The sequence below is a fragment of the Mustela erminea genome, chromosome 19, assembly GCF_009829155.1.
Source record: "Mustela erminea isolate mMusErm1 chromosome 19, mMusErm1.Pri, whole genome shotgun sequence".
Lineage (NCBI taxonomy): Eukaryota > Metazoa > Chordata > Mammalia > Carnivora > Mustelidae > Mustela > Mustela erminea.
The window spans coordinates 60496165-60509346 of NC_045632.1; the positions used below are offsets into that span (position 1 = coordinate 60496165).

Genomic DNA, 13182 nt, shown 5'->3' on the forward strand with positions numbered 1-13182 from the left:
GTTCTAACCCAGAGCCCCCCGAGCGGCACTTGTTCTAACCCAGAGCCCCCCGAGCGGCACTTGTTCTAACCCAGAGCCCCCCGAGCGGCACTTGTTCTAACCCAGAGCCCCCCGAGCGGCACTTGTTCTAACCCCAGAGCCCCCCGAGCGGCACTTGTTCTAACCCAGAGCCCCCCGAGCGGCACTTGTTCTAACCCAGAGCCCCCCGAGCGGCACTTGTTCTAACCCAGAGCCCCCCGAGCGGCACTTGTTCTAACCCAGAGCCCCCGACACGCCCGCGCCAGAGCGGGAAGGTGACGTTGCACCGGGAAGCTCCCAGCGGGCGCCTGGGCGGCCTCCCACACCCTGACCGCCTTCCTCGCGCGCGGCGGCCCTTCCGAGCGCCCGCTCTGTCCTCAGCTCCGCAGCTCCGAGGACAGCGTCCGCCCCTCCTCGGGTCACCGGGCCGCAGCCCCGCCTGCCCACGGGTCCTGTCGCCGCGTCTGAATAAGCCGTTGTGCACCGAAGCCGTGTCAAGGGTTCTTCCTGGGTCGAGGGCTCCGGACCTCGCCCCACCGGCCCTCGGCCCTCCCTCGTACCTGCTCACCGCGGGAGCGAGGGCGGTCCCGCCGGCCGGCCCCGAGACACGCGCGCGCGCGGGCCGCCTGGCAGCGGGACACGCTGGCCACAGCCGAGGAAGCCAGTGCGGTCTGGTCCGCCCACAGCACCGCGCCCGCGCGCGCGCCCCGGGGCACAGCCTGGCCCTGAGGCCCCGGACTCGGGGGCTGCGGGACGCCCGCGCTGCACCTCTGCCCGCGGCCCGGACGACCGGTCCCTGCACGTCCGGCCGGCCGGTGGCCAGCCCCGCCGGTGCCCAGGGGCCGGCGGGACGACGACTGGGGTTCGGGAGACGGCACGGGGGCGCAGCGGCCGGGGACCGCGCCGGCGCAGGCTGTGGCGCGAAGGGGGTCTCCGGGCCCGGCTCCACCCACCCTCCGGCCCCGACGCCCTCTTACCCAGCAGCTCGGCCCAGGTCCTCCTGCGGCCCCCGAACCCCGAGCCCGAGCCGGAGCCCGAGCCCGAGTCCGCGTCCGGCGCGCGCGGGCCCGACATGGCGGGAATGCGGCCTCCCGCGGCGGCCCCCGGCGAACGGCCCGCGCCGCCTCCCCATTGGCTGCGGCCTGCGCGACCTCCCCGTTTCCTGCGCCGCCCCCGCCGCCCCATTGGCTAGCGACTCCAGGCCACACCCCCGCCGAGGCCCCGCCCCGCGGCCATGTTGGGAGGTGGCAGAGCGGGGGGCGGTGTCGGGGCGGCCTCGGGGCGCGAACCCGTGTTGGGGCCGGGTCCGTGCGCACGCGCGCCTCCGAGGCCTTGCGTGACCCGTCGCTGCGCCTGCGGGTGCCCGCGTCTCGGGCCTGCCCGCCGGGGAGACAGCGCCCGCCGCCCGCCGGGCCAGCCGGGTCTCGGGACCGCAGAGGGCCCCGGCGCACGCCTCGGGCCTCGCGCCGCGGACCGGCCCCCGCAGAGCAGCCGGGCCCCCTCGGCCGCCCGCTCCGCGCCCCGGTGCCGGGAAGCCCCGACGTCTCCAGACGAGCCTCTCCTGGCCGTGTCGCCGTCCGGGCAGAGCCGAGGAGAGGCCTCGGTCTGCCTTCGCGCCCTCGCCGCCGCGGGGGGGCTCTCGCCGCCGGCCCGGCCGCCTGCGGGGACCCGGTGGATCGCGGAACGCGGTTTTCCCCGGAGCCGCTCCGCCCGCCTGTGACCGTGTCGGGGGAGCTCGCGGCGGATCTGCTGCTTGCCGGAGGCTGGGGCCGCCGACGCTCGGGAGCGAGGCCTCCGGCGTGGTCTGCACACAGCGCGGGGCCGGCGGGCCGCGCGCCGGGGAGCCCGGGGCTGCCCCCGGGGCTGCGGGCCGCAGACGGACGGGCTCGTTCCTGCCGAGACCGAGTTGCGGGCGGCCCGTCGGGTGACGACGCAAGGCTCCCTTCTCAGCCCGAGCTGGAAGGCGCTTCGGATCCGTCTCCAGACGGCACCGCGTGTCACGCTCGCGCCACGTGCAGAGACGAACCGGAGTGGAAGGTGCGTGGCAGGGGTCCGGAGCCCTCGCGTCGGGGGAGGGGTGCATTCGAAGGTCCGCTGAGTGGGAAGTCCCAGGTCTTCCCGCTTACAGGAATCGTGCCCCGGAGCATCTCCTCCGCTTGGGACGCTCTGGTCCAGCTGTGTCGGGGACTTGCCCCACGCAGTTCCCTGGGACACGAGCCGAGGGCCCTCGACCTCAACTCAGTGCTGACGCTGCTTATGGGGACACAGTGTCAGATCCTGCCGGGGAAGGGCTCCGTCTTAGTGCTCGGCCCCCCTTCGGCCGACGAATCAGGAGTTCCTGCCGCTGCCTCCTCGGGTTTGGTTAATTTGCCGGAGTGGCTCACAGAAGTCAGGGAAACACAGTTACCAGATTATCCAAGGCCGTGGTAAAGGGCACAGGTGAGCAGCCGGGCCAAGACAGAGACAGGGGAGTCCCAAGCACAGGCCGTCCGTCCTCGTGGAATTGGGGCACATCCCCCAGCCGTGTGTTCCCCAACCTGGGAACTGAGCACTATCCTTTTGGGATTTCACAGCGGCTTCCCGACGGAAGTGTGATTGGTCATTATCTCCATTTCCCATTCCTCTTCCCTCTCCGGAGGATGGGCCGGAGCTGAAGTCGCCGGGTTTCTGATCAGACTTGGTGTTTCTGGTGAGAAGGGAGCCTCCCAGGGGCCCACCTAGAGCCTGGTCATCGGAACAGAAGGCCCTCCTAATGTCACCATGTAGGGATTTCTTTCTTTATTTCTTTCTTTCTTTCTTTTTTTAATTTTTTTTATTTTTTCTATTATTATTTTTTTATTACGTCGGAATTTCTAAGAGCTTCAGGAATTCTGGTACCGAGACTCGGGGTAGAGTACCCCTCTCGGGGCAGAGACCGATACGCATTCCCCATTGCCTCACAGATGGTGAGAAGAGCTGAGCCTCCACATCCAGGTTGTCGCACAGGACCATGCTGTCAGCCGTGAAGACCCATGTTGCAGGAGGACCTCAGAGGGCGCCCCACCATCCACTCTTGGATTGGCGCCCCAGCCCTTGGGGAGCTGTGCCCTTGGAGACTGGTGTGCAGACTCCGACCACCCTGCGTGAGTGCCACAAGGCCCAACCCAGACCTGGAGTCGCACCACTTGCCAAAAATGACCACATGATGTCACGGAGCGTGATACAAACGGGACAACATTTGGTTTGTGCTTTGGGTTGCAAGAAATGGCCACAAATTCTCTCTCAGCCTCAAGAGGTGGGGTCTGTTTCCCCATCCCTTTGCTTTGGGTCAGCCCGTGAGTAACGTGATCTGAGCAGAACCCTGAGAGGAGCATGGGCTGTAGAGCTGTCTGAGCTCCCCAAGGAACACACCTGAGCCAGCCTGCCTGGGCACGAGGCTGTGGAGGCGAGGTGGGCGCCCAGCCAACAGTCCCAGCCCCTGGCGGGCAGTGTGTCCACCACCAAACCTGGAGACGAGGCCATCCCAGACTGCTAGCTGCCAGCCAACTGCCTGCTGCTTTAGCAGTGGGAGTGAGGCTGGTGAGTGCTGAGGAATGGCCATGGACCCCAGACTTGTGCCCCAAGCAGACGGTTGTTGCTTTAAGGCTCTAGGGTCTACATGCTTTATTACAGAGCAATAGATAACTGATAATGCCCTTTATACTGGACCCATCCTCTGAGCAAGGGAAGTTACAGACAGGAAGCAGGGCCCTCACAGGTTACAGGATTTGCCCGAGGACACAGAGCTAATGCACTGCAAAGACAGGAGAAGAACCCAGGGCTGTCCGATCCCCGGCTCTTCCACTAGAGACATGGGCACATGGGGAGGGGGAGCCTCCTGGGTTTGCATTCCAAAAAATTTCTACTCCTCGCCCTCTGTGCTCCCAAAGGCAAGGTATTGGGAGAAAGAGAACCCAGACTAGACTGGCGCCCTCCCTACTGTAGCCACCTTGCCTCCTCAGTGCCCTCATTTCTCGCCTCTTCCGGGCACTTCTGTCCAGCATAGGAGGGCTCTGTCCCCTTTCATGTCACTGTCTGTATGGAAATGGGCAAGAACAGGGGAAGGTGTGAGGATGAGTGTCTCCTTGGCATTGCCCAAGGTACCAGGAAAAGACTGAACAAGACTGAGTCTCTTACAAACTCTGAACCCCAGTCCAGCCCCATATGGGACATGACCAAAAGCTTTTACGGCACAGGAATCCATCTAAGCACGTGCCTTAGGGACACTCCTCAAAGCCCTTGGAGGCACAAAGCCCATAGACAGTCCAGTCCCCAGCTTCCCAGCAGCCTCAGGGGCACCAGACTGATCCACAGTCTGTGAGAGCCATCCTGTCTCTGGCAAATATGCCTTCTTTGCCTTAAAGTGAAGCCCGCTTTGGCCTGTCCACCTACCCATAGGCCATGTTGACCGCTCAGATCTCATTAAGCACAACGACTGAGACACACAAAATAGGGCCTTGGGTTCAGGGGCCAAGAATATGAAATCAGGACCCATGAAGTCCCCATGAGGATTTCAGCCGGTCCTCTTGCATTCTGCTGGCCAAGCATGAAGATGTGACCCGTAATGGCTAGAAAGTACAGAGAACAGATCAGCTCATCCAGAGGCAAACATTCGTTCTCCTGGACAACCCTCCAAACAAGTCTGGTGGTGAGAGTTGGGGCCCTGTTACGAAGCTCGCCCCACACAGCTGCACCCCTTCCCCCTCCCACCCTGGCCATGTCTCAGGGAGACTAGACCACACCCAAGCCGCCCATTCTAAGCACCTTTTGGATTATATGAAGAAGGAAGTTGATGAAGTTGAGGAAACACCCTTTCCACCTGGCCCGAGTCAGCTGAACAAAGCTTTTCTCTCTTCTGTTCCCCAAGCTGCTGACAGGAATGGAGCCCTGAAATTTTTAATTAGCCATAAAATCAGACTTACTCATGTTTTCCTAATGCTTGCAAATTCCAAAGTGTGGACACAACGGTCCATATTCTCGCAAATCACTAAAAGAATTTCTCGAAGCAGCTTCCGTGGGAGCAACAGTTACCTAGCAGGCTCTGTGCTGTGCTCAGAACCCTGGGGCCTGTGCAAAGCCCGGGCCGCCAGGCCTGCTGCCCGCCCTGGGCTTGTGTCCCACCTGAGTCAGGTTTTATGTCTGCTGCCATGTTGTAAGCCCAGTGTGGTGCTCCTGTTCACCTTTGGCTTCCGGTGATGACACGAGAGCCTGCATTCCTGTCTGTAGGGCTGTTGTGTTGCAGGAAAAGCTGGCCAAAGGTGTTCGGTGCTGTGGTGGGCTCTGAGTCTCAAACACAGAGGGGTTCGAGCTGAGGAGGCAGCAGGATTCACAAGAACCTCTCCTGGAAGCACCCAGATGACTCAAGAATGAAAAGAGACAGAAGGAGACTTTCAGGCTCCATCTCCCCATGTATAAAACTGGCCTGACAGATGCCCCGTGTTTTGTGCTTGTCTGCACACTCAGGCATGTGTACCAATGTTCAAAGACCTGTGTCCACGGTCCGGAGTGACCTTACTACTCGATCTTGGAGCTGGGGACTGGCTGAGACCTGCCGAGGGGGTAGGCAAGCAACAAGACCCTGTTTCACCCAAAATGCTCCTTCCAGGGGCGAATGCCTCCTCATCTCTACTACTCAGCACTGGGCAAAGAGCAGCATACATGCTTCCATGGGCACTTCCCAGTGGGAGCCGTCTCTGTGGAATGAGGTAGGTGGTCCCCTGCCACTCACAGCCACGTTCAGAAGCCCCTGTCGCCAAATACCTAGAGTTGAGTGGATGGAACGGGAGCCGGAGACGGATGGGAAGAGAGAGGCAGGAGAGAGGCCAGTCTGTGCCGGAAACCTCTGGAGGACCCGCCACATGGCTGGAGAGAAAGCCACAGCATGAAGCTTGGCATGTGTGCACACGTTCCACATGTACATGTACACACAGATGTACCACACGCAGTCTCAGCCTACCAGACCCTCCCAGCAAGGTTACCACCCATGACCGCAGCGAAAGGGAGCACGGGGCGGGATTGAAAATACGGGGTTTGCAGAACCCAAGGGGCAGGTGTTCCCAGCGTCTGTGGAAGGACGCCGCGTTCACACGTGGCTAGAAGTAGCCAAGGTAGAACCTCGTCTTGAATAAAGCTAGACCATGGGGGACGTGAGCCAGGAGAGAGAACTGCTCCCTCCCTATCAGAGCAGCTGTGAGAGGGGGAAGGGGGGCCCAGGCCCCAGAAGGTGGGAAAGTGGCTCCTGGTAGCCAAGGGACCATTTGCACTTCAAAGACACAGAATTTAGATAGAAAAACCCAAAACAGGGAAAGGAGCTGATTCAGCAGAAGACAGTCAACTAATACTGAATATTGCCTGTGGCCCCTGCTTGGAGAATGGTGACTCTGCAGGCCTCCCTTATCAGAAGTGACAGCAGGGGAACAGGAAGACTGGACCGGGAACCACCCTCACTCACCGGCAGTCCCGAAGGCTGACCCCTTCCCACTTCTCAGCATAAATCCAAGCCCCAAGCACAGCAACCACTAGAGCCTCCACTCATTGCTTCTCAGGCATGGTGTGGGGAGGAGGTAAGAGGTCTTCCTTGTTGCAAACACAAGGGGTGTTAGGCCACAATTACAGAAGTAATTGACAAATGACACTGAAGGAATCTGCTTGTGTTCCCTCTCTTGCTGTGTTTCTCTGTCAAATAAAATCTTAAAAAAAAAAAAAAAAAGTATTTCATGGAAAGAGAGCACAAGCAGGGGCGCCTGGGTGGCTCAGTGGGTTAAGCCGCTGCCTTCGGCTCAGGTCATGATCTCAGCGTCCTGGGATCGAGTCCCGCATCGAGCTCTCTGCTCAGCAGGGTGCTTGCTTCCTTCTCTCTCTCTCTTTCTCTGCCTGCCTCTCTGCCTACTTGTGATCTCTCTCTGTCAAATAAATAAATAAAATCTTTAAAAAAAAAAAAAAAAAGAAAGAAAGAGAGCACAAGCAGTGGGAGAGGGAAATGCAGGCTCCCCGCTGAGCAGGGAGCCTGATGTGGAACTCGATCCCAGGACCCTGGGATCATGAGTTGAACTGAAGGCAAACGCTTCAACGACTGAGACCCCCAGATGTCCCTACTGCACATCTTTCAAGAAAGTTTTCTGCTTTGCAAAAAATAGTTTGTTTATTTTTTTTTTTTAAGATTTATTTATTTGGCAGAAAACCTGTTGTGGGGGGACAGAGAGAGAGAGCAAGAGAAGCAGACTCCCCATTGAGCACAGGGCCCAACTCGGGGCCATCCCACAACCCTGAGATCATGACCCAAGGCAAAACCAAGAGTCAGATGCTTAATTGACTGAGCCCCCCAGGTGCCCGAGCAAACTTTTTTTTTTTTTTTTTAATTGCTGCTTGCTGGGGCGCCTGGGCGGCTCAGTGGGTTAAAGCCTCTGCCTTCCGCTCAGGTCATGATCTCAGGTCCATGGGATCGAGCCCTGCATCAGGCTCTCTGCTCAGCATGGAGCCTGTTTCCTCCTCTCTCTGCCTACCTCTCTGTCTACCTGTGATCTCTGTCTGTCAAATAAACAAATAGAATCTTTTTTAAAAAATTGCTGCTTTCTACTTTTTTTTTTTTTCAAAGATTTATTTGAGAGAGAGGAAGAGCACATGACCAAGGGGGAGGGGCAGAGGGAACACTAGACTCCCCGCTGAGCAGGGAGCCCAACTTGGGGCTCTCAGGACCCCAGGATCATTACCTGAACTGATGGCAGATGCTTCACTGATGGAGCCCCCCATGCGCCCTATACTCTGTTCTTTGTCCACAATAACTCAGGGACATCTTTAGCAACGGAGCTGTCACCCCCCTTAAATCCCCCTCAAGCATTTCACGGTGTTCTATGCAAGGCCTTGGGTGAAGCGACCAGCGGGGTTGCCACGCAGATGAGCCCTCCTCCACGGGTCTCCCTTACGCGTTTGAGGATGCGGACTTGTCTTTATGGCCTTAGGATAAAACTCCGCTTAGCAAAATTGCTGGGTCAAGGCCACACATACACAATTATTTGCTTTTAATTTGGGGGCCACATAGGGTCCTCAGTGAAAATTCAGCCGTGCTCCGTCCCAGGCCCAGGGGCTTCGCTGCTGAGCCCTTTCCTGGAGCTGTATCCAGGATACAGAATCTTAAAACTATGTTTATTCGACAGTTTCAAGGATCAAGATTGGGAAAAATCCTCTTTTATTGCTTTACTCGGGAAATTCTGTACGAAAACTGGCCTTGCTTTCTTCCCTCTTCATCCTGAGTGCACAGCCCTAAGGAGTGTAGTGAGCGCCCCTACACTTCGTGGCACATTCTGCTCGGCGCTGGCTACTGGCAGTTTTCCCCAGAGGGTTACATGGTGCACCCCCAGAAAGGTCTGTCCATGTCCTGACCTGGAATCTGTGAATGTGACCAGCCTTATTTGGGAATAGGGTCTTTGCAGATGTAGTTAGTCAAGGAACTTGAGATGAGCCGGTCCTGGATTACCCAAAGACAGGTGTCTGTTCATTCACAGCTCTCCTCCTATCAGAACACTGTCCAGCATATAGAAATGATCCATAAACACTTGTGCAATTGAATTTTTTTAAAAGGATCTGTCCTTTAATTTTACCCTAATAAGAGAAATGGAAGCTAGGTCACTCTTCCCCCAACAAAGTTTCAAAAGTTTAATCCCAGGCTGAGCGCTTAGGAAAACAGACACCCTTTAACATTACCAGTGGGAAAGTAAACTGGTCCCGCCTGCGTGAGGGTTGTTGTGATAATACTTGTCCAAATACTGAGTATGGACCCTTCAACCCAGAAAGTCTGCTTCCTAGAATTTATACTGAGCACATATAGAAGTGTAAGTGTTGGGGTGCCTGGGTGGCTCAGTCGTTAGGTGTCTGTCTTCGGCTCAGGTCATGATCCCGGGGTCCTGGGACCAAGCCCCACGTCCCACTGTCCCACTCCCTGCTCCTCCCTCTCCTGCTCCCCCTGCTTGTGTTCCCTCTCTCTGTGTGTCTCTTTCTGTCAAATAAATAAACTCTTAAAAAAAAAAAAAGCGTAAAGTATCTGCTGCACTCCCACAGTGTCTGGGGATCTCGGACAGCAGGTAGGCCAACTACGTCCGCACCATCTTGGAGCCTATCCTACGTACGAGATCATTCCGTCAAGACTGGGAACAACCTACTTGTCCACCAGGTGGGGAGATCACGGTGCCCCCACAAAGGGATATGCACTGTACAAAAGGGTGCAAACCCTCTTTACACTGATAGAACAAAGCAGAACACAGGACGGGGGGTGGTGTATGACAAGACTCTCTCTGCGAAAAGGAGGGGTGTATGTAACAGGCATCCAGGGTTTCTGGAAGGACCAGTATGAGATCAGTCGCAGCGACTGTCTCCGGTCAGTGTGTTCTGGAAGATTTCTCTGTCCATGCCTTTTTGTACCTCAGAACATCAAACCAGTCAAATGAGTCAACACCAATTTGCACAGTTATTTCTACATTTTTACAAAGCTTAGGCCCCACACAGGCCTCTGAGTCTTGTCCCAACATCAAGATTGGTTGTCAGCTGCGATGTAAAACGTCCTTTACTTCAGGCTGTGAGAAAGACCTGGCAGGATAGGGTCACACAGCAGCCAGTGTCAGGGTAAAACATCTGCAAAGTCTTCGGCTCAGATTGAACCATCCTGCATTACCTGTTCAACCACAAATCAATTCTTGCTTTGTAAATACCTCGAATGTCTCCAGTAGGAAGCAAACAGTGTCTTCAAGGGTGTGCCCTCTACTCCCTGTCCTGTGCCACACAGAACAGTCCTGTCTGCTGTCCTCTCCACTTTCCATAAGCTCCTATCTGGGCTGAGTTCTGGAACTCTGGTGTCCCCTCCTGTGCCCTGGGTTTCCTCCTCCTGCTCTGCCTCTGTTCAGGCTCAGCTATATTTAGCCACTGTATCTTGAAGGAATGCCCAGTCCCAGGGCCCTTCCTTGGAGCTGTCCTGTGCTCCCTTTCAGAGATCAAGCACAGCCTGGCTCTATCTGGCATCCCTTGGGATTCGTGGCCTTTATCATTATCCCAAAATAAACCTCACGTACAAAACCATGGCCTCTTGAGTTTCAGCTTTTCCTCCTGGACCCCTGAGCCCTGACCGGCCGCAAGGAGCATGACAAAGAGGGCATTCAGGGGCCTCTGAATCGTGGCAAGAGGGGGCCTGGTGGCTCACTGCCCTCAGTGTGCATGGGTCCCTCGAGAGAAACCGACCTGCTTTTTAATCTGAAGTGGAATGAGTAAGGGCGGGGGGTGGTGCAGAGAAAACTGCATTCCATCACCACAAGTGAAGCCGTTCTACTTGTGCTTAAAGGAGTAGATGGGCCTCTGATCTCAAATTGTCTTTGTTCTTATAATCAACTGGCCAAGTACATGACTTGCTCTGAACTTTTTCTGCAAGAACTCAGAGCACTCTTATGACGTCATCCTGGCCTGCGGACCCTGTATTGCTCTCCTGGAAAATGTAACTGTAGTCTGCAGTTCACCTGGGAATCCAGCTCATGTTTTTGACCCCCGGGAGCATACAGTTAGGACCCTCTAGCTTCTGTGTCTGCAAAGATGTTCAGAAGTATTTTTCCTAGAGCTCTCTAATCCATGGCCAACTGCAATTACGAGCCACCCACCCCTCGAATTGCATTTGCCACAGTATGGGCACTATCTACATGAGGTCTCCTCCAAGCATCAAACACAGACCATGGGGAAAAAACAACATAACCAGTGGGGCTCCTGGCTCACATCACGCCCCTATAGCTCTTCTCCACCTACAGAGACTGTTTCCTTGTGTGCTGTTTCCACTAAGAAAGGGTGGGGAGGGGCCTGGGTGGGTTTTCCACTGGCCCTTCCCAGGCAACAAGACCCAGTGGCTCACCAAGTATGTGTGAATAGCCTCTACCGTGAGATGAATATTCAGGGAGCACCTTTGCTAACGTGATAACCTGATGAAGTAATTCTCCAATCCTGAGCCCTAGAGCTTAGTCAATGTACATATTTCTACCCTGTCGCCAAGCACAGCAGCCTCCAGTGACTGAAAATGTCCCTTCCATAGGATTCCAAATCTACTGGAGATGAAATAGAAAGAACGTGTTTTTAGGAGTGGGCCACAGGTGATCTCATAACTATAGAAATGACCTTCATCCACAGCTTTCCAAGTTGGGTTAATGATTGACCCCAATCATTTCTACTGTGCTGTTCAGTTGAAACTCTTTAATAGCTGGTAATATGTGCTTTTATTTGCAAGATCCGAGTGGCAAGTTCCAGTTGTGGAAGGACTAACATTTCTTTGATTCTGATGTTCTATGGACAAACGGCCAATGTTTTACTTTGGTGTCACTTTCAACTCAAATAAACCCCAGTTCCCATCTTCCCCAGGCGCTGCTCTGCTCACAATAAAGAAGGAGGTATGCACTCTTTCCCCTCCATGTGTGGGGCCCAGGTGACTATCAGTTTACCCACATGAGTTCCTTATGATCTCATGAGCCCTCAGGTGGACTTAAAATACTCACTGGACTTTTCAATCAAAAGTATGGGCTGAGGGACGCCTGGGTGGCTCAGTTGGTTAAGCAGCTGCCTTCGGCTCGGGTCATGATCCCAGGGTCCTGGGATCGAGTCCCACATCGGGCTCCTTGCTCGGCAGGGAGCCTGCTTCTCCCTCTGCCTCTGCCTGCCTCTCTGTCTACCTGTGCTCGCTCGCGCTCTCTCCCTCTGTCTCTGAAAAATAAATAAAATCTTTAAAAAAAAAAAAAGTATGGGCTGAGCTTGGTACCCTTGCACAGGAAGGAAATGGTTATCTTGACTTTGACTTATGACTAACCGGTGGAACTTGTCACTGTACCTAGACTTCCAACTAACCAGCTCAGAAGTCAGTCGCACCTACTTGCTAGAGCCTAGAGCCCTGGGAAAATTTGATCAGGTTTCTCTTCTAGGGGATCCATGCCTCATTTCTGATTTTTGGCTTAAAAGCAGCCGTTAGGCTCACGTCTACGAGCTTGGGATCCTCTCACTGCTACCACCAACCTTAGGCCATGTCTGGCTTCTTCCTCTCCATAGGGCCATTTCTATGGCTCATCCGGCACTTTTTTTGAGGATGGGTGAGTAAATGACCTAGGATGATAAAAGATATGGTTTCTATGAACATCTAGTGAGCTGACTGATGTTTTTGCTTCCTCGTTTTGGTCATGCCTCACGGGACAAAGCTTCAGATAAGTACTGTGCATTTTTTTTAAAAGATTTTATTTATTTCTTTGACAGACAAGTAGGCAGAGAGGCAGGCAGAGAGAGAGAGGAGGAAGCAGGCTCCCCTCTGAACAGAGAGCCCCATGTGGGGCTCGATCCCAGAACCCTGGGATCATGACCTGAGCCGAAGGCAGAGGCTTAACCCGCTGAGCCACCCAGGCGCCCCTCTTTCGGTATTTTGATTGGTTTAATTTCCATGATGTCATTTTGCATAAGCAAAGCACTGTAAATCTTAAAATTTAAAAGTAAGTTACTTAAGAACAAGAAAAAAAGAAAGAACAAAAACGAAATAAGTAGGGGCGTTTGACTCAGACATGGGTCTCCTGCAGGACGGGTCCTTTCCCAAGTGTTCACAGCGCGGGGCTCCCTTGCTCACATTTCGCTATAGTAAGTGACCTCTGGAGGTCACCTTGCTAGCCGGCCTCCCACAGAGGCCACTGCAGGTATCTGCTCCTCCCGACCAAAGTCAGATGTGTATGGGGAAGCGGCGGGAGGTGGGTTCACAGGCCTCTCGACTCCCTCCCGCGTTCCAGTATCCAACGTGCCCGAGGTCCCGCGGTCACTGCAGTGTCTTCGGCTGGACACCGGCTCGCAAGCCTCGGGAGCGCGCCTGCCCCCGGCCCCGGCTCCGCGCTCCCCCAGCCTCCCCGTAACCTTCCTCCCGCCCCGCGCCCCCGCCCCGCGCCGCCTTCCTCGCCGCCCTGACCCGCACCTCGCCCACTCCGCCCGGCTCCAACCGGCCGCGCGCCCTCCCCGGCCCCCCTCCACGGCCCCCCTCCCCCCGGCTCGGCGCCCCCCGCGCCCGCCCCTCCCGCGCTCGCCGGCCCCGCCCTCACCTGCGGCCGCTCCGCGGGGCGGGGCCGCCGGAGGATGACAAAGCAGCGGCCGGCGGCGCGGGACCCG

The 13182-nt window shown here is 56.1% G+C and overlaps 1 protein-coding gene and 1 long non-coding RNA gene across 2 annotated transcripts in view; both read right to left on the minus strand.

The window, feature by feature from the left end:
• Window positions 1–1141, minus strand: part of FANCA (FA complementation group A) — a 61633-nt gene extending 60492 nt beyond the window's left edge. Inside the window, exon 1 of the mRNA XM_032326483.1 lies at window positions 996–1141. Coding sequence (XP_032182374.1) covers window positions 996–1092 — 97 coding nt within the window. The 5' untranslated portion in view covers window positions 1093–1141. The remainder of the gene's footprint in view (window positions 1–995) is intronic.
• An 8212-nt stretch (window positions 1142–9353) lies between these two features.
• LOC116579687 lies at window positions 9354–13172 on the minus strand. Its single transcript, XR_004281376.1, has 3 exons — window positions 13116–13172; window positions 12061–12147; window positions 9354–9700 (listed from the first exon to the last, which is right to left on the minus strand). It is a non-coding gene; the product is annotated as an uncharacterized LOC116579687 (long non-coding RNA).
• Window positions 13173–13182: the final 10 nt, after the last annotated feature.